Below are 24,904 nucleotides of genomic sequence, written 5' to 3'. Positions count from 1 at the left end.
GGTTTAAAATGGAAATAATTTTAATGGCTTACCATGCAAGCATGTCTGTAGCATTAGTACTGTGGCTAAAGTTAGATACAAGCTTAAATGTATTACCAAAAAATTAGCTAATGTTAGAATTTTACCTTTATCGAGCATTAGGTGTAGAGGAAAAAAAATAACATTTAAATCATTTCAGTGGATTGCTTGCAAGTTTGACTTTAGAGTTAGCCCTGACCTACAGACAAACTTAAATTATTGTGGTTAAAACAGTTTTTGTGTTGGAGCAAGAATTTAACAGTGGTCGTACATTATTTTTACACACCAATATTGATTAGAATCCAAATCATTTTAATGACTAACCTTTAATCCTGCTGTCCCAAAGTCCTTTTTTACAGTATAGCTGTTTTTTTTTTTTGTTTGTTTGTTTGTTTTTTTTGCGTGATCGCATGCTTGTGAAAATTCAGAAACAGTGTGTGTGGGTTTTTTTTTTTTTTTTTTTTTTTCTCTCCAAATCTTTCTTCTCGTGGATGTCAGACTCACTAAAACGTGAATTAGTGAACACCTGAACGCCTCATTCTTTGAGGTGTAATGATTACATGAGCAACTGACAGCTTTTAAATGAAGCGTTAGTGCGACTTATCCTGCGGCGGTTTCTGTCATCAGGCTTGTTCTTCTGCGCATATTACGTAAGTATCTATGGTTGCTATACAGGCTGAGTCTGTTTATCGGGGAGGTTGGCCGCTGCCTGCGTCATCCTCCCCTTTATAGAGCTGCTCTGCGCCGCCGTGCCTCTCACACAGCACACTGAGCTCGGCAGCCTGCAGGAACGCCTTTATAAAGAGCTAAATTTACCAAACTTTACGTTATTTCCTGAGCTCTCACAATTGGCCAGGCGATCTCGGCTTGGAGAGCTATAAGGTCGGCGAGGACCTCCTACCAGTTTTAAACTTGTGTTCATGCGTTTGAAGCGCAGCTGTTGGAGAGAGGAGGAGACCGTGAAAGTCCTTCAAACTCTGGCGCGGCTGCCGCTCCGCTCAACTTTGACCGAGATAATAAGTTGTATTTTTATTTCATCTTTAAACGATGGCCTTGTCAGGAGTGATGCTGCCATCATTTTCGACGTTCTCAAACCAAAGAGAAAGAAACTGGGAAAATGTAAGTTTGAGCTCATTTTTCAGGATGCTTTTAAATACCTAAAATACTTTTCTCTGCACTAGAGAAGCAAAAGAGCTATTTTTTGTGCAAATTCATTTTTAATGTCTAATTATTGTTTATTTCCCCGCAGAGGTGGAAAGGAGAGATGGACAAACTCCAACCTACAAGTTGCTCCATGCTTGAACTGGTACAAAGCCTGGACAGCCAGAGCAAAAAGGACGACGAGGATCTGAGCAATTTCTTGGATCTGGATTTTATTCTCTCCAACACAACTGGATCAGACAGCGCGTTGGAATACGTTGGCACAGCTGATCCCAACATGTACCCAACAACCGGGACCTCAATTCCACAGTATCCAGCCGAGGACCACCGCTCCCCGCCTCCTCCTTACGGTGCCAACCTCATGACGGAGCTGCTCCGCTCCGACGGACCCGGTGGCTACGGCGTTGCGCGCAACCCCGGCGTCCAGGGGAGATTTTACGTCAACACAGCACCGTTCCCCCGTCCGGACAACATCAAAATAGAGCCAGCAATGGACAGTTACGGTCCAGTTCTGGGCATGGTCCCTCAAAGCTGCAACAAGATCAAGCAAGAAGGCAACGTTTCGTGCATGATGTCCTTCGAGCAGCCTCGGGTGGCCATTTCCCCGCGGGCGGCCAGCAGCATGACCCCACCGCTGAGCCCCGACGACCAGCAAGCCACGGACTGCCAGGCACAGCTTTGCTTCCAGCCAAAATACCACACAGCTCCGTCCTTCCAGCACCACCCTCAGGCTCCGCAGATGCAGATGTCCTACCACGGTCCGCATCCCAGCTTCGGGATGTACGACGAGGGTCTCACCCTGCAGCCCGCGGGCGCGCAGAGGGTGATGCTCACGCCGCCCTCGTCCCCGCTGGAGCTGCTGGAGTCCAAGCCAAAGAGAGGGAGGCGTACGTGGCCGCGGAAGCGCACGGCGACGCACACCTGCACGTTTGCAGGCTGTGGGAAAACCTACACCAAGAGCTCACACCTGAAGGCACATCTGCGAACTCACACTGGTACGTACCCCCCCCCCCCCCCCCCCCCCCCCCACCCCCTCCCCGGCTCCCCATCACGCTACAACATTCGTGCGCAATTAAGCATGATGATCCAAACTGAAACATCTACTAACTATTACTCCTGTGTTTTTTTTTTTCCACGCAGGTGAGAAGCCATACCACTGCAGCTGGGAAGGCTGCGGCTGGAAGTTCGCCCGCTCCGACGAGCTGACCCGTCATTTCCGTAAACACACCGGACACAGACCCTTCCAGTGCCACCTGTGCGAGCGCGCCTTCTCCAGGTCTGACCATTTGGCGCTTCACATGAAGAGACACATGTGAAGGAGTTCTTCACCAGAGGACTTGTGGGGGGGTTCAAAAAATGGGGGTTGTATTTTTTTTGTATTGTGATTCAGTTGAATTTTTTATTTAAAATGCTCTCCATGTGGCCAAATTCTGTTTATATTCTGTTTATATGATATTGAATTAAAAACGTTTTAGTGTATTTGTTTTTCTAATAATGTAGCTGGTACTACTTTGGTTGTATAAAGAAAGCTTTGGAAAAGCTTTGTTTGCTTAAGAGCAGGCAGACCAAGAAGGGGCTGGCCCTGTATATACTACTCTTTGACAGAACTGGAACGCTGTGTTTGACACAAAAGTGCCTTTCTATGACTGTGCTACTGTAAAACTCTTTGTAACAGAACGACGTGGCCAAAGAAATGTAAATGTTCTTGTTGACAGGGGTAAAATGCACATACAGTTGCCTAACAAGCACAGAGACAAGGTTTTATTTAAACTGCCTCATGTGTCTGAACTGCCTTCTGACTTATTTTATCTTATTTGGAATTTCTTTTCTTCTATGTGTGAAAGTCTTGGATCCAGCCCCTTTCTGTACACTATCAGGGCTTGATGTCCTGTGCATTATTTTTTACTTAAATTTATATAAATAAGTACATGGATTTTATACTGTAAAAATGTGTATTTATTGTAAATATTAAAAAGAACAGATTCGAAAATAATTTGGGACTGGTGAACTGCATTAGCACTTACTCATTTCAGATACACCTTGCTTGTTCGTTTTGATTAACCACATCCACCCACTCAATACGGTTTCACAACTGTACTCGAAAATAGGTGCAGCCAGCAAACCTGTAGGTTATGCGAACACCCACACCAGAAAGTACGGCTTGCAATAGAAGACTTTTAAAACAGTCGACTTTTAAAACTTGAGGGCAACTTGATTTCCAATGATGTTTTGCAGCTGCAAGACAGAGAAGGGTAGCCGCTTGTGGGCTTAGCCTATAAATACAAACACTCCATTTTCATAATTACAGAGTCAGGCCAGGAGCCGTCTGGACAGAGGGGCACAGCAAACCCTCATCAGGGAGCCCTTAGACTCCCTTTCAGATGGGTAGAAATTATAGTAGGACATCAAAGCACCTTAATACTACAATTACACACAGTCACTCTGCACTACAGTTTCAAAGTATCAGAGTCCATGCTTTATATTATACATACGGTGTCAGTGAGCATTTGTATGTCATGCATGAAGGACTGCATTGAGAGCACATATCAAAGCCAGATGGCAGTTGTGAAAAGATAGATGACTGCTTTCAGGAAAGTTTTAAAACCTCTCAGCATATAGCCAAAGGTTTAATGTGAGAACAGCAGCTTTAACCTGGTTTACCAGAAACAGCGTTTTAAACAAGTAGATTTTAACTAAATTGTTTCTATCAACATGCATAAATTTACAATATATATCTTTTTTTTTTTTTTAAAAAGGGGAAGTGCAAACTAAATCAAAAATATCTACACTGAAAGATGCAAATGTATCGCTCTCATTTCACTTTTTTTTGGTTCCAATATCATTGCATAAACTTTAAAATAGAATAAAAAAATGTCTTAAGTGAATTTTAAAAGACAGAGAGTAAATAAAATCCCTTTCTTTAGAACATTTCACAGTAGTTTTAGTACTGCCATTCAACAAACCTCCAAAGATACAGAGAAAAAGATAATTGTATATATTGTACACTCATCATGGGTGTGAATATCATATTTAACTGGGCCTTTTACACAAGTGCCTTTAAACTTTTTTTCCAAGGTGAATTGATTACATAACCGCTTTAATGAGTTGCATAAGTTTGCATTTATTGTGGATTCTCTCTAATCCACACCAGGTCAAAGCTATACGCGCAGGGTCAAATACCCTCACTAATACTTGGTGAAACACTGGACCACTGTTGTTAGCGTTGTGGCCTTGCAGCAAGAAGGTCCTGGGTTTGAGTCTTTCTGCATGTTTTCCTAGTGGATGTGTTGGTTCTCTCCGGGTACTCTGGCCACAATCCAAAAATATGCATGGTAAGTTAAAAGGTCTAAATCACCCTAAATTATGAGAGTTTGTGCATGTTTTGTCTTATGTGTCTCTATGCTTCCCAGCATACTAGCAACCTGTCCAGGGTGTATCCTACGGTCACCCTTATCTAGTGGTTGTTATAGATAGGCACCAACACCCCAGAGGAGTTTGTTTAGACCACAGATGGATATCTCTTACCAAGTTGTAGAACAAAAAACATCTTGTACAGAGGAGCAAGGTTCCAGCATATTTATGGCTAAAAATCTGACTCCTTTTCTTTAGAAAGAGTTCATTTATATGTGGATCATTATCATGTTAGAACAATAGGGCCAAACTTTCAACTATGTCGAAGAGGACACTGAAAAAAACGTTTTCATATTTGCATCTATTTCGTGCAATACACCAGAATAGCCAGCCCTGAAGCATATGCTTACCATGATGCAACCACTACCATGCTTGACAGTCAATACAATGTTTTCAGGGTGAACACCTCCACCTTGACAGCTGAAAACATTTTAGGCTTGTCCTTGTGGCTAAACAGTCCACTCTTCAAACTTGTGCACTCACTTTGTGTTTTTAAAATCCTCTGAAGTAATATGTTGCATTATCAGAAAGAAGAAAAAAAAAAAAGAATGGGTTCAATAAATCAAAAGCCGCAACATAAAATTGAAGTTAATGATGGATGTATGTAAACGTATGGCTAAAACTGTCATTCTACATTTTCTATGAAATCACACAATAAAATCTGGATGATCTTAAGTACAGATTGTACTAATATGAAGCCACAGTAGCTTTTTAAATGTATAAAATCAAAAACAAGAAAAGGATATCCACTAAGCTCAATGTACCACAGCTAGTTGTTTATTTGTGCTCAAGATTAATTACTTTGAGGTAATCCTAGTTTTATCATTTCAAAGCGGACGGCTGGATGTGGTTGTCATAATATAACTACCACTGGTAGTGAAATAGACCCTCAGCATGATGGTACCACCACTATGCTGGACTGCTTTGAAGACCCTACCTTGACTCCTCCACGCATACAAGGACTGCTCTCAAGGATTGGACTTAGGAGCCCTAAAGGGTACTAAATGGTTCAGTCCTAAAACTTTGTGAGATCATGGTAAGAAACATTTGTCCAAATATTAGTGAGGGTGAATGTTAACATTCCTTCTTGCTGCAAGGCAATAGTGTTACCAACAGCGCCACCGTGCAGCCCTGCTCCTATTTGCAGTTTTAAGAAAATTATTTAAAGGGCGTCATTCCATCCTGAACAAATACTTCAAATGCATCTTTAAAAACTACTCAAACTTGCATCTTTACATTACTGAAGAAATGTTGTTCCAGGAATGTTATAAGTCAAGTTTATTAGGTTAAAAGTAGTTACAATGGTCAGAAAAAATCATAACTCAAGATAGTTGATTTGTTTTCAATAATTACATATATACTTTGCAATATTACAGCTTACAGTGTTGATATGTACATAATTAAGGCGTTGTCACATGCTGTACATGTCCTGTATGGAATATACAGTACATTCATTGAGTGCCCGATAGACCTGATTAGTGTTGGAGAGCCATAAGAATGCATGAGGAAAAACCGTCTTCCACAAACGAAAGCATTTAAACAAAAAAAACTTCATAGAAAAAAAAAACATCTAAAGGTTGATTTTGCTCGTCAATGAAAAGCAAGAAGCTGAAGCAGTACATGTGGCAGCATCGGTATAAACAGAGTGGGTTTACACTTTTTCATTTCATAGAGGCTTTTAGTTGTATGGGAGTGCAAGTTCGTCACAACGACTGGGAACACTTGGTTCATAACTGAAGGAAGACCCCAAAGATTATCACTGGCTTTGATTATGTGTCAATACGTCTTCAATTCATGCACCCCAAATGCCATAAATACTGGACATGAAGGCTTAAATAATTCAAAGCGTGTGTAACAGAAACATTAAACATATATCTGATCAAGACCTTCAAGACAGCTTTGGATTATAAAGGAGGACTTGCCAAATCCAAAATTTGTCCATTTAACTCTAATTTAATCATAACATATGGAGTGGATAAAAAGGTTTCTTTAACCATCTGGTACTGGACAAGCTCAATCGCAGACCAACAGAGTGGCTGACGTGTTCCGTTTGACTTTAAATATAAAGTTTTTAACCCAACTCATGGTTATGGAAAACAGACTTCAAATGCATTTTACTTCATACACCACATATTCTTTTATTTCATACATTAAGTGTAAAATATTCTTAGACGGCTGCTTGGACTAATCTGACTTGCACGACCTGTTACATTAACATAGAAAAGAGCCATATGGATGTGATATTTAAAATACTAAGAATGCCTTTGTCGTCATAATATCAGAGAAAAGTCTTCCAGTGTTTATGTTGCAAAGCATTATGGTTAGTAGTTAGATAAAATGGCTGTGAATGGCTCCAGTCTGCGAGACTACAATGAGATAAATACATCTTCCTCTCAGCTTCCCCCCCACCTGAGTGCAGCCTCAGACAACTCTGCAGAGATTACTGGAAACGTGCACCAAGATGAAGATGATGACAGAGGTGGGAAGATGAGAGTAGGGGTAAAGTGTGTTGAGTCTGTGCTACAAGTGCCTTTTTAATGCTGGCAGAGCTGCTCCACCTCCTGTAATCAGCTGTTTAAGGTAAACAGACAAACAGGCACAAGGTGGGCGGTCACTGGGAGTTAAAAAGAGTTTACAAAAATGGATGGTGCGCAGACACATTTAGACCCGTGTTGGTCCTTTCTGATGCAGCTCTGGATCATTTTTATTATTTGAAAGGTTTAAATTAGTAAAAAAAAAAATGTTGGGTTTGACAAATAATATACAGCAATATACAGAGATGCACCAGTAAGTGGAGTAGTGGTCCGATTTCACCTTGACCGGCCCTGGACGATCACCGGCTGGTCAGAAACGTAAAAATCTGATCTTTTTCTGATCAGTGAATGCACCACAAGTAACTGCTATCAAGTTGTGCCGACAACATTCATCACGTTGGATGTTGCAACAGATGGAAACAGACTCAAAGTTAGCTTTTTCTGTTAAGTCAGAGAAAGAACAGAGTTGTAAAAAGCTATCTAAAAGGAAATCGTATTTTCTACGTCATATGCCTCATTCAGGCTGCAAGACAGCGAGAGAAAGCAAAACTCTCATCGCATAACCCAATGGTTGAAAGGAGTACAACATAGTTGCTATGGGCTGTTACTGAGTGAAGAACACTCAAAGTTATCAATTTTCAATATCAGAAATAATAACCAATATAAAATAAGAGGAAGCACAGCAAAGCAAATAGTCATTTAAAAAAGGGAAAAATTATTTTGTATGACCTGCTGAGACATGTCTGAGCTTCGACTAGGATGCAAGAGAGAGAATGAGACCTTTAGCAGATAACAGGAAGGCTGAGCTTTCAACCTGTGTCATTAGACAAGTTGGATTTGGAAATGCTGGCTATCTTTTGGAACTGTTTAACTTAAGGTAAGGAGCGACAATCTCTGGGTATTACACACAGAGACTTGTTCTAGTAATTGCTAATACAAGATGCTAAAGACAGTTTTGCATCTTATATTAGCAGATGCTAAACTGATTAAGAGATCTGTCATCATTTTGTCTTTAATTTAAATTAAAAGTAAAACCATGTTTTATAGTGACTGCGCTCTCAAACATTTCATGAGGTTGACTCTACTCCCTGCATAAATAACGAACTGCTCATGGGAAACACGCTAGAAAAATATATTTTGAATGCTGTTCCAATATCTTAATGCATTATAGTTCTTAAAAAGGAATCAAAATCGTTATTGGCAGGTCAAAGGTTTACAAAAATTGGAAACTAGCCACTAAATTCTGATCGGTGAACCTATAAAATTAATGTCACTTGCTGTTTGCGGTTGGGGATTTCTTCAATAGGACTGCTGAGCGCTTGGGAAGCTCGCATAATACTTTGATATTCACATTAACCAAGTCACAGTGAGGGCAGCATGTTCAAGAGAAGGTAATTTGTGCAACTGTCTGGTAAAAGTTGTAACAGTACTGTTATGGTAACTCGAGTGGCAATTTTATCTGGGTCATCATTGACCCAGAATGCTTTATGCACTTAAAAGAGATGATTGGTACTGTAGCTCAGCATTTTAAATAATTATAGATAATGTGTTGAAAGTAATTACGACTCCTCTTAAAGGGTTTACCAAACAAGCAGGTTGAAACGTCAGCAGATAGAGATGCAGTTTAGTAGCCTGCGATATTTTATCTGGTGTGGAGCCGAGCTTAAATGAAGCCTGAATTCTCCCTTTTTACAGTCGACGTTCGGAAGCTGTGCCTTAAATGGTTTGAAATTTATAGTCATTTGATGTGAGTCCAGTCATTACAGGAGAAACACTGGTCTCTTACACAACTTGGTAACAAAGGTCAGAGTTGAGGTCATGAGCCTGTAAACGGAGAATGGGGGACTGTCAGGTAGACTGAAAGTGGACAGAGAGCTGAGCTGGGGGGTCAGCCTGGTCAGGCTTTGGAAATGTCAGCCTTGCTGAGAGCGATGGCCAGCTCCAGATCTTGCTGCTCCTGCAACCGCAGCCTCCTCAGCCTCTCCTGCTCCTCACGCTCGCTCTCCCGCTTGGCCCACTCCAGCTGCTGGTTCTCACTTCCAAACTGGAGCAGACAAACAAACATCAGGTTTGGGAAACAAAAGAAAAGGATACAAGGAGAAAAGGAATGTGGTTGTGGCTTGAGGTTCTAATGTCAACACAGAAACAGACAAATCACTGGACAAAAGCAGATGTTTCTAAACACACAAAGTCAAAAACGACATTGGACTTGTGTAAAATGATCAGGAGCAAATGGCGGTAAATTGATAAACAATTAAAAAAGATGCAGAGATGATTATGAAGCTCTTTAAAAGTACTAATAACCTTTAAACTTTTTCATTTTGTCACAACACAAAACCTAAATGTGGTTTTTGTGCTAAACCAAAACAAAAGCGAGTAAATGTGAAACAAAAGGAATATGACATATGTTGCAAATAAAAATCTGAAAAATGTGGCAAAATTCGGAATCTGTGGCTCTCTCCAATAATCATCAAACTGTGCTTGAGCTTCTACGTCATGCCAGGCCCATCACATAAAAAGCTAATAAAAATGTGAATAAAACACATTGAAATGTTTGGTTGTAATGTGACAAAATGTATAAAAGTTCAGGGCCGTTAACACTTTTGCATGGCACTGCACTTCCCTTACATAAAAAAAGCAAAACCAGAAGCTTAAAGCAACATTTTTAAAAAGCGATGCTATGCTAAAGCAAACTAATTTTTGGTCACGTCTCGCTTTACTGTCTCAAAGGATATTTATAGAAAATAATTGTGCTCATTTTTTACTATAATCAGATTATGCAGTGCAAACAACTTTTTCACATGCAAAGATTGATCATCACACCTTTGTTCAGTCTTACCTTCACAACTTCAGATCCTGGCAGAAAAACAAAACAAATCACAATGCAAAGCTCCATAAAAAACCCACAAATCCCTTTTACAACAATCATGCATGAAGGACAAAATAAATGTACGTCATGTGAAAATACACAAAGAGCTGCCATGCATCATCTCCCCACCTGAGAGCATGCGCGGCCATTATGGAGAAAGCGGGAAACGGGTTACAAAGAGGCAGATTTTACTCAGTATTGCTCATGGTCTGGTCTGACAGCAAATAAGTGTTCGTCTTGCACTTGATGACTTTGAAGATGCTCTTCAAGCACTGCCTGAGCAGACATGTCTACCAGCCTGGTAGGAGTAAGGTTTATAAAGCCCATTCTGCCAGGAAGGACGACGGAAACATACGACTAGACAGAGATGAGGTTCTGGGACCATCTGAGTTAGTCATGAAAACATCTGATTTCCTTGTAACCCAACTGTGAAAAAGCTGTCAAATGTTGTGAGTCAACAGCCAGCAAACACGACCGCTGTGGCAATTTGCTTTCTGCGAAGTAAAAAACCAAAACTCGGACCAGTGACACTAGACGACACCTCAGAGCCATCAGCTCTGCAGCTCATGCAGATGATGACACTTGGTCCAAAAAATGAAAAAATAAAACTGAGAGCAGCCTGCACTTACAGAGCCAAAATCTGTAAAACCCACAGGACAGTCTTTGGATTCTTTTCTTGACTGTGTCGCAATAAAAGAGTCTCTACTGAAACCCTGCTGCAGCTCTGATGCACTTGAGCCGAGCAGATCTACTGGAGAAGATAAAATATAGATGAATAAATACTGATGGTATCTTTTCTTTTGATTAGTGGTCCCTGGGAAAATGAGCTCACACTTGAAAGGAAAATATGTAACAGTGGGCCCACTAAATATTCACAGGAAGCCCAAAGTTTTGAGCCCGTGGTGTTCAGAATCAGCACCGTGGGAAAAGCGATCATGGTTCAAAAAAAGGTGTTAACCACATTTTTGAGTAAAGCTCACTGATGCATTAATGCTTCAATCTGCACAGTGCTGCTTTTCTGGAACATATGATTGTAAAAAACAGCCACACCCTTTTCTACTCTAAGCTGAGAACACATTTCCAATAATCGCTTTTAACTGGTTCCCATCATCTTTGAACACTGTCCTAGCAAACCTACAGTGCTTAAGAATAATATGTAGGAAACTAACCAAATATTTGCCTAATTAAATCCCTATTACAACACCAAACTTGTGCTAGAGTTGTAAACAAATGTTGTTGCAACACAAATGCAGACAAACAGCAGCCTTTCACAGGACCAGGATTAGTTTTGCAACCGTCTGCGATGCAGACATTGAGAGCAGCCCACAAATTTAGGAGTGGGCTTCTCACTTCCCTTTTACATGAGAGGCACACAGCAAGAACAAGCTTGCTGGCAAACTGTGGCTCATCTCAACCCTGTTCTGTGTGGTGCAGCAAAGGGGAACACCAGCTTTCTCAGGCTGAGGCTTCTGCTTAAAGAATAAGTTCAAGGTCACACCGGAAGGGCATGGCCTGGGAATGGGTTGTAGGTGTTGTGTGACTTCACATACACTCAAAAAGCAAGATAAACACCAGGCTTCATGTGTTGAAAAAAATAGAAAGAAGTTTCACTCGCTATCACCCACAGAAGACAATTTGACTTAACTAGCATTGATTATAGTGAGGTAAGAAAATAAAAAGCATGTGTCCTATTAATATCAGCAACGATGGGAACTGTTCAAATGGAGGTTCACACGTGCCGTGACCCCATACTATTCTCATATCTCTGCCAACAGCTTTCCTGCTGACAATATCAAAAGAAGAAATTGCTATCTGTGCAATCTTATACCTTACTGAGGAAGTTGGGTTGTTTTTGCTTGCATTTAGGCCATAAAACAGCTTTTAGCCAGAAAAAAACAGCAATGCAAGTGGAGCACTTACAATGTTAAACTAGTCTAATACATTTGTAATATGTTTGTTTTTCATTAAACTGAAAATTTTGTTGCCACTCTTGACATGTCTGGGTAAGCAAACTCATCTTTAATTGCAGTAGCATAAAATCACACAGAAAATGTCAGAAAAATCCAACATTTGAGTACATTTATTCAGTGGGAAAACAAGGTCTATAAAGATAACAATTGTTTTCAACAAAATCAATGTTTATTGTAACTAAAGCATGCTTTTATTTATATTTGAGTTGATCAGAGTTTCTAGGAGGCTGTAATTAGAAATCAATGGCTTTCTGTCCCCCTGGAGTATAAATATGATACGGGGGCAAATTTATTTCTACATTTTCAGTCCTTTTGTTATGGACATTTAGTTTTTAACATTTTGTGTTTTGTCCTACCTCAGTCAATTCTTTTATGTCATCTGATCTCTTATTGTTGTTTTTAAATCGGCAAATAATATTTGTAGGTTTGAGTTTAAATCACATTTTCTCACTATTATTTTGATTTTGTTGTTTATCTTTTATTTTGTTAATCATTTCTCCAGTTCTTTATCCCTTACAGAAAGCTTAGTTAAAATAGTTTCCTCAGTTGCAGTCAGCCATGGATAAAGTCAGTGTGTTTGTTTAGTGGATAAAGAGGGGTGGTTTGATTTGTTGTATTTCATTGGGTTTAAATAAAGCACTTGGTGCTACATCTTTCCTGTGGTCAAAAAAGTAATTTACTGACTGATGGGCGAAGATGAATACTTATTTGGCCAACTCACAGTGGGGAGAGTGAAAAGGGAGGAAGAACTGCAGCAAAGAGTAACATCTTTTCTCTAAGTCTTTGTTAGATCCTATCTAAAAGCTAATTGGTTGTTTGGGATTCACACTTTCTGTCTTACCACTACAAACGACTGTCCACTGTCGCGACATGCTCATCCAGGAGGACTGAATGCTGCAAGTCATTGACTCGATGCAATCTGCTGGGTTTCCTTCGAAAACTTTTTAACCAAATTGAATAATAAACTGAACCCGACTGGACTTGTGATAATGAGGATCAATTGGAAAGTATGTACCTGACTTGAAATCTGAATGATTCGACTGAATTGACTTTGTATAAGTGCCTTGAGATGACGTGCTGTGAACTGGCGCTATATAAAAACACTGAATTGAATTGAAACGTAAACGTGGAGTTTGTTAAACTCTACGAGGTCTTAAATTGGAACAATATGCTTCAGTCTGATGAGACTTTTGTTGAGCCTTCAGGTGGTCTGAAGGAAAATGAGTGAATGAATGGAAAAGCACCTTTGGTCACTGTTAGGTACGGTGGAGGACCCGTATTGCTAAGGGTCTGTCTTTCTTCCAAAGGCCTTAGGAACCTTGTTTGAATGCATGGGCATCAGGGACTTCTTAATATCATGGGTTTCTGCAAGTCTTAGTAAGTTCAATTAAGACCCTTATAATTTAAACTAAAGATCTGCATGAATTATGAAAAGAACAGAATAATTATAATAATAAATATTAACTTAATCAGGTTAAGTATATCCTGTCAAATCTGTATTTTTAAAGTGTGGTATATGGCTCGAGTGCTTTTCATCCTAATTTCAGCGCCTTCCCACGTTACATAGATGTTACTGACAACGGGTTTGAGATACTGAAATTAAATCAATCTGATAGGGAAGAGTTTTAAACGCAATAAAGCATATATAAATGTATCACCCAGAGTTACACATCATGGAACGAATGAATGGCCACCATGTCCTTTATCCAATAGATAAACAAATATTGATACAAGGAGTGAATGAATAACTGTACATATTTAAGACACAACTTAATGTATTTTAAAAAGGCCCAAGAACAGAAAATCTGGTCATAATTAAGACTTTTTAATGCCTAAAAGTTCAGATAATTAAATTTGAGATTTCTTTTTACTTTTTATGACCTTTAAGAAAACCTGAATAATCTAAAGGCTTCTGTCAAAACGCTGAAAATGGGTCGTAAAAAGGATAATGATCTGAAATATTTGGCCAAATCAACAGAGAAAAGGTTCATCAAACATAAAATCAACCTTCTTCCATGAGCATCTTAGCCCCCAGATCTAAGTCTAATAGAAAACATGGTGTGAGCTGGAGAGAAGAAACCTTAAGGGAGGAATCAGGACTCTGGATGATCTAGAATGTGCGAAGAGGAACAGTCAAAGATCCCTCTTTCTGGACGCTCCAACCTTCTAAAAATCTTAGGGGAGGACTCACAGCTCTCCTATTGGCAAAATGTGGATGTATTAAGCATTAAACGCCGGGGGGAGCAATAAATTTGTTGGCATCTTTATATTTTGATAACCTGAAGTGACAAACACTGATGTAGTAAATAGTGATGAATTGCAAATGCTGTAAAGATATGTTAGAACAACACTTGTGAAAAGCACTAATCTGTTAATGTCAAATTAAGCTGCAAATGTTAACACAGAAAGACGGGTTTTTAAAATGGGCGATTACCATAGGGAGGAGCAGGCCGGTTAGGCACATTTTTCTTAGATGGTAGCACAGGTGGGTCTGGCTTCTGCTCATGTCAGGAATAAAAAAATAAAAGAGAACAGAAAGAAAAACAGTCAACAATTTTACAAAATTATGAACACAGCAGCTTTTAAACACAGCAGAAATCAGTCATGGTGAAAGTAAAGGCTAAAAAGAACAAGCTACAGTGGAAAACTCAGCTTTATGGTGCGTGTGATTCACGACTGTAAGAGCTTACCTTTGACATGTGACTGAAGTCAGCAAATCCACCGCTCTTGCCTCCGATGGAACTGCTTCCAAAAGGGTCCACATTTCCAAACAAATCTGCGTCAAAAGTTTATTTAAATGCATCTGGAGCATTTGGTTGCAGACACAGAAAGAGCCAGAAATTGTAATAAAGTTTGGACCCCGAAACCACATGTCAAAATTATCTCCACATTTTGCTTATTCTGGGGGGGGGGGGGTTGGGTGCTATTTTTAGAGCAGAGAATGGGACCTGACCGTTTAATTTTCCATGAGATTTTCTGCAGAGACCTGTATAGCAGCGGTTTTGCTTCAACCTGGCATACGCATCTGATCAGCTAATTAAAGGCGTCAGTTGGCGTGCTGTTAACCAGAACTGAGCCTGTGTTGTTTGGAAGTCACTTCATTTAAAAAACAAGCAACAAACTGCAGATGGTTTGAGTGAAAAAAAAAAAAAAAACTCTGCAACACCATACACTTGTTGTGAGTACCTAAACCACAAAAGAGCCCATTCACGTGCAGCGAGCAGTGTTTTTCTTTACGTGCAGTAACTCAGCTCAGGTCTACAGATGTCTCTGTGTTCCTCAGAAGCAAGTGCAGTACGCACAGAGCATCGACCAGCAGCTGCCACCTACTTTAAACAACTTCCGCAGCGAACGAGGCCCGGCACTTCAGTGGCAGCAGATAAAAAGGGAGGACAGAGGCAGGAGCGCGTTGCTCAAAGGAGTGGTAGTGTGTTCTAGTACTGAAGGAGCAGCAGTCACAGAGTTTCTGTTTTGTTTGGCTCCAGAACGCCTCCTGTTTTTCCAGGGTAAGGGGGCAGTATTTTCACTTGGCCAGTAGTGAAATGCGTAGGTGCACGGCTAAAAATAACCTGAGACCAGAGGAAAAACTGAAGCCACAGAGAGTAAAAATTGTTTGCCCCACCAACCAAAAATACAACCTAAATCCAAAACGTCACCCAGGACAGCTAAGAATGACTCTTTGAGGTGGGTTTGATTACTCTCGGGTCCAGAAGTATGTTAATAGTCACATTCTGGGAAAAACTAAAGGACAATTGGCTTCTTTGAGTAAAGGGGGTAAAAGTGTTGTGCTTTTATTTGACAAAGTGATGTGGCCTGAGGTCACAGAGTACATTATCGCAGCGTCACCTCATCTTACCTACTTTAATCCAGCTAAATTACAGCATCATCACTTGAACCTTTCCACATTTTGTCACATCACAAACTTCAATGTATATAATAGGCATTTTAAGTTAGACCAACACAAAGAAGAACAAAACAAACTGAAGCACATATTTAGCCTCCTTCATTTTGACGCCACTAAATGAAATCCAGACTAAATGACTGCCTTCAGAAGTCACATAAATATGAAATAAAGGCCAGTGAAGGCCTCGGGTTTGTTGGATAACATTAGTGAACAAACAGCATCATGAAGACCAAGGAGCACAGCAAACAAGCCAGAGACAAAGTTGTGGAGTTAGTTTACAAAGCTACATCCCAATCTTTGAACATCCCATGAAGCACTGCTCTGTCTGTGGTAAATGGAAATGGTATGAGACAACTGCAAACCAACCATCCACCTAACTCTGGGTTCTGCAACATGTGGCTCTGGAGCTGAGAAATGGTTGTATAAATAAAGCTAATAAAAAGGGCTAGATTTAGCAGTTTCTTAAGCAATATTTGCATATTTCTACACCACAATGAAGCTAGTTGTGCCATGAAGACTTATGTCAGTTCCCTTTTTTTTGTCACTAGGTTTCAAACTTATTTTAAGGCAAAAAGATTTACATAAAATATCAGTTTTTGTATTTAACCAAGAAACTAAGTTAATTATAGAAAAAAAAGATATGGTCTTTTTTCAAAAGAGTCATGCGGCTTTTGCAGCTCTAGACAAATATATTTTAGCAGGCACAAAGGCAAAAATTGCTCTTTTGAGTATAACGGTTGCTGCCCCCTGACCTAACCTGACAGACTTGGCAAGAAGCACATTAAACTGAGAAGCAGTAACTCTGCAGGAGCTGCAGAAATCTACAGCTCAGGTGGGATAATCTATTGACAGAACAAGTTTTAGTTGTGCACTCCGAAAAAGTGGCAAGAAGAAAGTCATTGTTCAACTAGAACCATAAGAAGGCCCCTTTGCAGTTTGTCACAAGCTACGTAGAGGCAGGGCAAACACACAAAGCACTACCACTGAACATAATCGTGAACAAATGTCCAGTGTAAAATGTGGTGGTGAAGGCATCATTCCGATCCAGCAGAACAACGACCCTAAACATACAGCCAGAGCTACAGTGAAATGATTTATATCATAGCTGAATAATGTGTTAGAATGGCCCAGTCAAAGTCCAGGCCTGAATACAGTGGCAAGACCTTTCTAGTTCAGACATGCGATCCATTCACTTTTAATTAACTTGAGCTAGACTGATTTTTGTTTGAAAAAAATGTAATTTTTCCATATGGGGAAAGCTGGTAGAGGCATTCCCTAAAATATTTCCGAAGGGTTGAGAATACAAAGTATTAATTCAGAGCGACTGAAAACAGATACACAGAAGACTTTTAAAACATTTTGAAAACCATGGATCATTTGCCTGCCTTATTTCAGAATTATGCACTAAAATGTGTTGGTCTATCATAAAACACATCCCAGTAAAATACATAGATAGTGGTGACAAAGCGTGGTGCTGTACAACCAACATAAAACTAAAAAGAAGTAGCGTCATAGGAAATAAACAAGCAGCCTGTATGTCAAAGCCGTCTACCTGAATTATTTGCTTTAGGGCTGCTTGATCCGAACGGGTCACCGATCCCAAAGGCGCTTGGCTAGGAAAAAAAAAACATAAAATCACAAACACAATGAAAGAGAGAATTAAAGATTCAAAATACTAATAAACTGTTCCGTCTGTGTTTACCTCCAACAATGAAAACATTAATAAAAATGATTTTCAACCTCATAAAAAGCTCTGACGTTTACTCACAGTCAAGCTGCATCTATATAAAAATAGAAAAAACCAAAGGATCACACCTTGGCTGGTGGTGTGGGTTTTCTACTGAAAGGTTCTGCAGAGCCAAACGGGTCCATCTTGTTGGTTCTCTTAAAAAAGTCCTCCGATGAAGTCCCCTTGAAGGGATCGTTTTCTTTGAAAGGATCTTCTCCAAATGGATCTATAAAGAACAGGAAAGAAACTATATCAGCCATTGCCGAGCAGGTCACAAAAAGTAGAGATAATCACAAAAAAAGGAATTAATGTCTGAAAGCTGGAAATTACAGGGGTTGGACAATGAAACTGAAACACCTGGTTTTAGACCACAATAATTTATTAGTATGGTGTAGGGCCTCCTTTTGCGGCCAATACAGCGTCAATTCGTCTTGGGGATGACATATACAAGTCCTGCACAGTGGTCAGAGGGATTTTAAGCCATTTTTCTTGCAGGATAGTGGCCAGGTCACTACGTGATACTTGTGGAGGAAAACGTTTCCTGACTTGCTCCTCCAAAACACCCCAAAGTGGCTCAATAATATTTAGATCTGGTGACTGTGCAGGCCATGGGAGATGTTCAACTTCACTTTCATGTTCATCAAACCAATCTTTCACCAGTCTTGCTGTGTGTATTGGTGCATTGTCATCCTGATACACAGCACTGCCTTCAGGATACAATGTTTGAACCATTGGATGCACATGGTCCTCAAGAATGGTTCGGTAGTCCTTGGCAGTGACGCCCCCATCTAGCACAAGTATTGGGCCAAGGGAATGCCATGATATGGCAGCCCAAACCATCACTGATCCACCCCCATGCTTCACTCTGGACATGCAACAGTCTGGGTGGTACGCTTCTTTGGGGCTTCTCCACACCGTAACTCTCCCGGATGTGGGGAAAACAGTAAAGGTGGACTAATCAGAGAACAATACATGTTTCACATTGTCCACAGCCCAAGATTTGTGCTCCTTGCACCATTGAAACCGACGTTTGGCATTGGCATGAGTGACCAAAGGTTTGGCTATAGCAGCCCGGCCGTGTATATTGACCCTGTGGAGCTCCCGACGGACAGTTCTGGTGGAAACAGGAGAGTTGAGGTGCACATTTAATTCTGCCGTGATTTGGGCAGCCGTGGTTTTATGTTTTTTGGATACAATCCGGGTTAGCACCCGAACATCCCTTTCAGACAGCTTCCTCTTGCGTCCACAGTTAATCCTGTTGGATGTGGTTCGTCCATCTTGGTGGTATGCTGACATTACCCTGGATACTGTGGCTCTTGATACATCACAAAGACTTGCTGTCTTGGTCACAGATGCGCCAGCAAGACGTGCACCAACAATTTGTCCTCTTTTGAACTCTGGTATGTCACCCATAATGTTGTGTGCATTTCAATATTTTGAGCAAAACTGTGCTCTTACCCTGCTAATTGAACCTTCACACTCTGCTCTTACTGGTGCAATGTGCAATCAATGAAGACTGGCTACCAGGCTGGTCCAATTTAACCATGAAACCTCCCACACTAAAATGACAGGTGTTTCAGTTTCATTGTCCAACCCCTGTATATTTCCAATAACCACACGATTCTTCCGACCTTTCAGAAGGTCAGACTTGAACGGGTCTTCTGCTTGGAAGGGGTCTGCTGGAAGCTCCTTTTTACTGCTGCTGTTGAACATGGCTATCCTCGACTTAAAAGTATCATCCTGACAAACACAAATATATGCATTAATTCAACCAACACCGAAACAAAAATGTCAAAACTGTTAGTACCAGTGCTAAAAGAGATATAAAAATAACTGATGTAGGGATAGAGCCTCAGCTTCTAAAGTAAACAAATATGTTTTTTTTTTAAATTTGTTATGTATTTAATGAAATATCAAGAATTTAAATTTGACATCAGAATTTGGTTGACAGGGATACATTTATTTATTTAACCTTTATTTAGTGGGCTAAACTCAAACACTTTGGGCTCATCACTGCTGATAAATCCTTAAAAACCAGTGGAAACATTAAGAGTTCGACTGCTGGGATGCCAAACAGTTTCCCATTGATTATTAAAAAGGGTATGAATAACCTTTGACATGCCACTTTTATTGAAATGTAAAGAAAACGGATACAAAAAATACAAAAATAAAATAAAGTAGTATTTAAATAAAGAACAAAATAAGAGGAAACACCATGACACAAAGTTTTGTTTAATGATATTTTAGACGATAAAATAACACTTGCAACATACAATGAAAAAAAGTTCATGGTAAATTACGCAAAATGTGTTTTTTTATTAGGGTTTTGTAGTTTTATTCAGGGAAAACTGCACATTTTATTAATTTGTGTTTAGTTTCTCAAGGAGTGAAGAGTAAAGCGAGAAGCATTCGCTCTTTTTTTTTTTCTTTCTGTGTGATATGAAAACATATCAGACTGCATGATGGGGAATACAGTTAAAATAATTTCTGAATTTTGAATAAATAATTTTTTTTGGGAGCTGAAAGAAATATTTTTAAAAAATCACATTCAAATGCATCTCTTCTTACCGCATTCCTGAAACCTCCGTTCTCCCTTTCAGTGAAACCCTCATTCAGATCAGGCAGGTTGCTGAAGTTCCCTCTGTTGATCTCGCTCAAAGCGCTGTTGTACTGCTCAATAGTTTGGGTCAGTTCCTTTTGGGTGTCCTGGATCAGCGATAGCTTACTGCGAGCCTGGAAACACAACATATCACAATGTATAATATATGATTGGTGTTAATAGGCTTCTAAATAACTTTCACTTTCGTTTTAAAAATGTCAAACATATAGGGGTTGGACAATAAAACTGAAACACCTGGTTTTAGACCACAATAATTTATTAGTATGGTGTAGGGCCTCCTTTTGCGGCCAATACAGCGTCAATTCGTCTTGGGAATGACATATACAAGTCCTGCACAGTGGTCAGTGGGATTTTAAGCCATTCTTCTTGCAGGATAGTGGCCAGGTCACTATGTGATACTGGTGGAGGAAAACGTTTCCTGACTCGCTCCTCCAAAACACCCCAAAGTGGCTCAATAATATTTAGATCTGGTGACTGTGCAGGCCATGGGAGATGTTCAACTTCACTTTCATGTTCATCAAACCAATCTTTCACCAGTCTTGCTGTGTGTATTGGTGCATTGTCATCCTGATACACGGCACCGCCTTCAGGATACAATGTTTGAACCATTGGATGCACATGGTCCTCAAGAATGGTTCGGTAGTCCTTGGCAGTGACGCCCCCATCTAGCACAAGTATTGGGCCAAGGGAATGCCATGATATGGCAGCCCAAACCATCACTGATCCACCCCCATGCTTCACTCTGGGAATGCAACAGTCTGGGTGGTACGCTTCTTTGGGGCGTCTCCACACCGTAACTCTCCCGGATGTGGGGAAAACAGTAAAGGTGGACTCATCAGAGAACAATACATGTTTCACATTGTCCACAGCCCAAGATTTGTGCTCCTTGCACCATTGAAACCAACGTTTGGCATTGGCATGAGTGACCAAAGGTTTGGCTATAGCAGCCCAGCCGTGTATATTGACCCTGTGGAGCTCCCGATGGACAGTTCTGGTGGAAACAGGAGAGTTGAGGTGCATCTTTAATTCTGCCGTGATTTGGGCAGCCGTGGTTTTATGTTTTTTGGATACAATCCGGGTTAGCACCCGAACATCCCTTTCAGACAGCTTCCTCTTGCGTCCACAGTTAATCCTGTTGGATGTGGTTCGTCCTTCTTCGTGGTATGCTGACATTACCCTGGATACCGTGGCTCTTGATACATCACAAAGACTTGCTGTCTTGGTCACAGATGCGCCAGCAAGACGTGCACCAACAATTTGTCCTCTTTTGAACTCTGGTATGTCACCCATAATGTTGTGTACATTTCAATATTTTGAGCAAAACTGTGCTCTTACCCTGCTAATTGAACCTTCACACTCTGCTCTTACTGGTGCAATGTGCAATCAATGAAGACCGGCTACCAGGCTGGTCCAATTTAGCCATGAAACCTCCCACACTAAAATGACAGGTGTTTCAGTTTCATTATCCAACCCCTGTATATATTTAAAGTGAGAGTTTGCATTCAGAGACTCATGTCTGCAAAACTATAAATTCTGACATATCTGGAGATATAACTCTAGAAAGATGAATGTATAAGCTCTTCTACAAATTAAAACTGAAGCATTGGTTAGTGATTAACCTGATAAGAGACATAACCCTAACCACTATGATGTGACATTTTCATCCTGTGCACCAAAGACCATTCTGAATATGATGGCCAGACAAATGCATTCAAAATAGAGCCTATTACTTTGTTAAAATACTTGAGTTAAAACCCTCAAAAACACAAATTCAAGGCACCATCTTTCTGACTTTACAACCTGATCTCTAATGGCCTAAAAAGATGCAACACATGACAAGATCTTCTGTCCGCAGCTGTTTGCCTGACCTGGTTGATCTCATCTTGCGTGGTTTTCAGAGACTTCACGATGCTGTCCAGCTGAACACGACCGGTGACCAACCTCTGCTCCAGCTGGGCCTCCTCCTCCTGCAGCCGACTCAGGTCTGCCCTGGTGCGACTCAGTTCATCTTCCTGGCTGCGGACGTTGGTCTCCTGGGAGCGAATCTGGCTTTGCAAAGAAGAAATCTATGGAGGAGAAACAGACACGAAGATAAAGTTGATAAATTGCAACTTATTTAGGCAATTTCATAGAACAAAAACTAGAAATATTTAAGAAATAGCTGCAAAAGCAATTATGTCACAGCAATATAAGCCAAGGTAAAAAAGAAAGAACCACCTGCATGTGTATTTTATACTCAAATGAAAAATAATCTTTAAAATTTTTTGTTTTAAAAAGTCCCATCTCAGACCTGTTGAGTCTCCTCCTGACACTTCTGCTTCAGTTCATTGAGCATTCCCTCCAGCTTGGAGCGCTGCTGGTCCATCTCGTCCAGACGTCCCTGGGCATCCTGCTTCTGGGACTCCAGACTATGGAGGCTGCTGCTCTCCCTGTCCAAGTCCATCTGCATGTCCTGAGAGTCCATCAAAAGACACAGAGCGCATCGATTAACCACCATCCTTACGGGGCAGCTTGTAGATCACCACAGTGCTGTGCAGTTAGGTGGGGGGGACCTTTGATTGAAAACACTTTTTCCTTTCACGGATGAGTCATACGTGTGTGTCTTAATCTGTTGGGGCCATCCATTTTGGTCGCACATTTGGACATGCGCAGCTCAACAGACGTCGCAGCTTTGACGTCACTGGGAATATAAACCGGCTAAGATGGAGAGTTTCGGGCCATTTCCCGCCTGTCACAGGACAGCGTATAGGAGGCGCAAATCTAGAGAAACAAAGCTCGCAGGCGAACGTTCGCTCCACAAGGCCATTCCCGGAAGAGCTTGGAAGCTGGAAATCTGTCTGATACGAGAAGATCAGAGGATTTATTTGCCGATCGAAGACCACGACGACACCCGGCACAAGTGGAAACCTACAGAGGTTCTATTTTCCAAGGAGAAGTGTTTCCTCCTTGTGTATGCAGTCGACTAACGGTTTTTCATCTTTTCCCCTCCTGGACGGACGAGAAGTTACCGTTTGTTTTCATAATTTGATCACGGACGCGTGATCCCCGCCTCCCCTCCTTTTTCATCAGACCTGATCCATCTTCAACCAGTGGAGAGCAGAAATCAACTTCAAAGTAATTTCGTTCTTTTTATATTAAACCGGATAGGTGCATTTAGAGGTCTGGGCAGGATGAGGCAGTTAAGGTGATGTAGGATCACCAGTAGTTGATCTAAGCTATTAACTTGTTGCATGCAATACTGATGGAAGTATGTTATGCTGAGCTGTGTTTTGATTTGTCCGGCTGATCTCGAATCAGCCAGGAGTTAGAAGTCGGACTTTTAAAAGTTTTTCATTCAAAGCAACTGCGGTCTGGGGGTCGTGGTCTGACCCCTCCTTGTTCCAGTTTTATTGCTGGAGTTTTTCCACTGAGTTCCCGCCTCAGAGTTTATGACTCTTTGTTAAAGATTTGGGGCTTTCAGCTGGTTGTGGCTAAAGGGGCGTGGCCCCACCGTTTCATCAGCTGATCGCTGCTAGCTTGACATCAGGACACCAGGAGGATTTCTTTCCCATTTAACCCAAGTTACACATTTTGTCCATAAAACTGCTGGTTTGATCTTCATAGACACTAAATGCATGTATATTTTTCTTCTATTATTATTGTTAGGTAGTCATTTTTATTCCCTTTGAGTAGAACGGTGCTTGTTAGTGAGGTGAATGTTTTGGACCAGAATAATGGTATATCAGGATTATTTTGGCTTCAATAAATCTTCAAATATATAATTAAGTGAAGCGTTTGTGTTTATTTTGTGCAAGAGTGATTTATCTGTCAAAACAAGGTCGAAGATCCCCAGCTTCGGTGAAGCGGTTGAATAAACAGTGACAGTTTGTGGTTTTGGTTAATAATTAATAATTATTAAAGAGCTTTGAGCCTGTAATCACAACACCAGAGGACATCTCTGGTTTCTATTCGTAAGTGATGATTTTTGGTTAAGAAATTAATATTTTCCAAATTATAATTTTAAATTATAATTCTTGATGAATATTAATAAATCAATAATCATAATCCTTACAAAAATGGCATCCCTGGGTGGGCATTGAAATGACAGATACCACTGTTGCACAAAGTAACACATATGTGATATCCTGAAAGCTCTGTTGTGAGATTTGGTAAGATTTTGCAGTTGTAAGCTAGAGGATGTATCTTGACTAATATATGCTCAATTCTACTGCAGAGAAGTCATAATACACTCCTAATAGTAATAATAGTTTTTCTAAGGTGCTTTTGTGGACGCAAGGTGGACGTTTTGTGTAGTTTATGTTGAAATGCAACGTAAATTGCCAACTTGTCAAAGCAACCCCTGCTTAGAGCTGTAGTGCAGTTTAGAGCTGTAGCGCAGTCAGCTTGTTGCCAGAGCAACCAAAAATTCCTTGAACAGTAGGAGGCATCCTACTATCTGCCCTTGGTGTAACTACAGCTGTAACTAACACTCCCAGTCAGGGAGAAAGCAACACCACGGTCTGGTGGCCATTGAGTGAATTACAGTTGCAACAGGATTTTCTCCGCTGCAGACAGGCGTTTAGTGCCACCTTGTGGTCGCTAGTGAGAATTACAGTTGCTGCCACAGAATTTAACTAATTTGATTAGTTTTATTAATACAGGCAGATGATCCCATCATCAATGATCAAAGGACATAGCTTGAGCTAAAT

At 40.6% G+C, this 24,904-nt stretch overlaps 2 protein-coding genes across 5 annotated transcripts in view; one reads left to right on the top strand and one right to left on the bottom strand.

Moving 5' to 3' along the window:
- The first annotated feature begins 778 nt into the window (after positions 1–778).
- Positions 779–3,172, top strand: klf2b (Kruppel-like factor 2b). The gene is made up of 3 exons (XM_047367223.1): positions 779–1,137; positions 1,268–2,174; positions 2,320–3,172. Exons 1-3 carry the CDS (start codon positions 1,066–1,068, stop codon positions 2,493–2,495), a joined length of 1,155 nt encoding a protein of 384 aa, XP_047223179.1. The 5' UTR covers positions 779–1,065; the 3' UTR covers positions 2,496–3,172.
- Positions 3,173–5,853: 2,681 nt separating this feature from the next.
- Positions 5,854–24,904, bottom strand: part of eps15l1b (epidermal growth factor receptor pathway substrate 15-like 1b) — a 43,623-nt gene continuing 24,572 nt past the window's right edge. Inside the window, exons 15-24 of one of the 4 annotated variants that reach the window (XM_047368021.1) lie at positions 22,507–22,668; positions 22,085–22,282; positions 20,165–20,329; positions 19,228–19,336; positions 17,683–17,822; positions 17,420–17,480; positions 14,654–14,739; positions 14,398–14,461; positions 10,623–10,744; positions 5,854–9,168 (exon numbers count right to left, since the gene is read on the bottom strand). In XM_047368021.1, the coding sequence (XP_047223977.1) occupies positions 9,022–9,168; positions 10,623–10,744; positions 14,398–14,461; positions 14,654–14,739; positions 17,420–17,480; positions 17,683–17,822; positions 19,228–19,336; positions 20,165–20,329; positions 22,085–22,282; positions 22,507–22,668 (1,254 nt within the window). In that variant the 3' untranslated portion in view covers positions 5,854–9,021. Of the gene's footprint in view, positions 9,169–9,963; positions 10,745–14,397; positions 14,462–14,653; positions 14,740–17,419; positions 17,481–17,682; positions 17,823–19,227; positions 19,337–20,164; positions 20,330–22,084; positions 22,283–22,506; positions 22,669–24,904 lie in introns of all 4 variants that reach the window. The other 3 variants (XM_047368022.1, XR_007038672.1, XM_047368023.1) reach the window with 3 other exon arrangements.

Source organism: Girardinichthys multiradiatus, chromosome 6, assembly GCF_021462225.1.
Source record: "Girardinichthys multiradiatus isolate DD_20200921_A chromosome 6, DD_fGirMul_XY1, whole genome shotgun sequence".
Taxonomy (NCBI): Eukaryota; Metazoa; Chordata; class Actinopteri; order Cyprinodontiformes; family Goodeidae; genus Girardinichthys; species Girardinichthys multiradiatus.
Note: the sequence above shows the minus strand (reverse complement) of the source record. Positions and strands in the feature narration are given on the sequence as shown.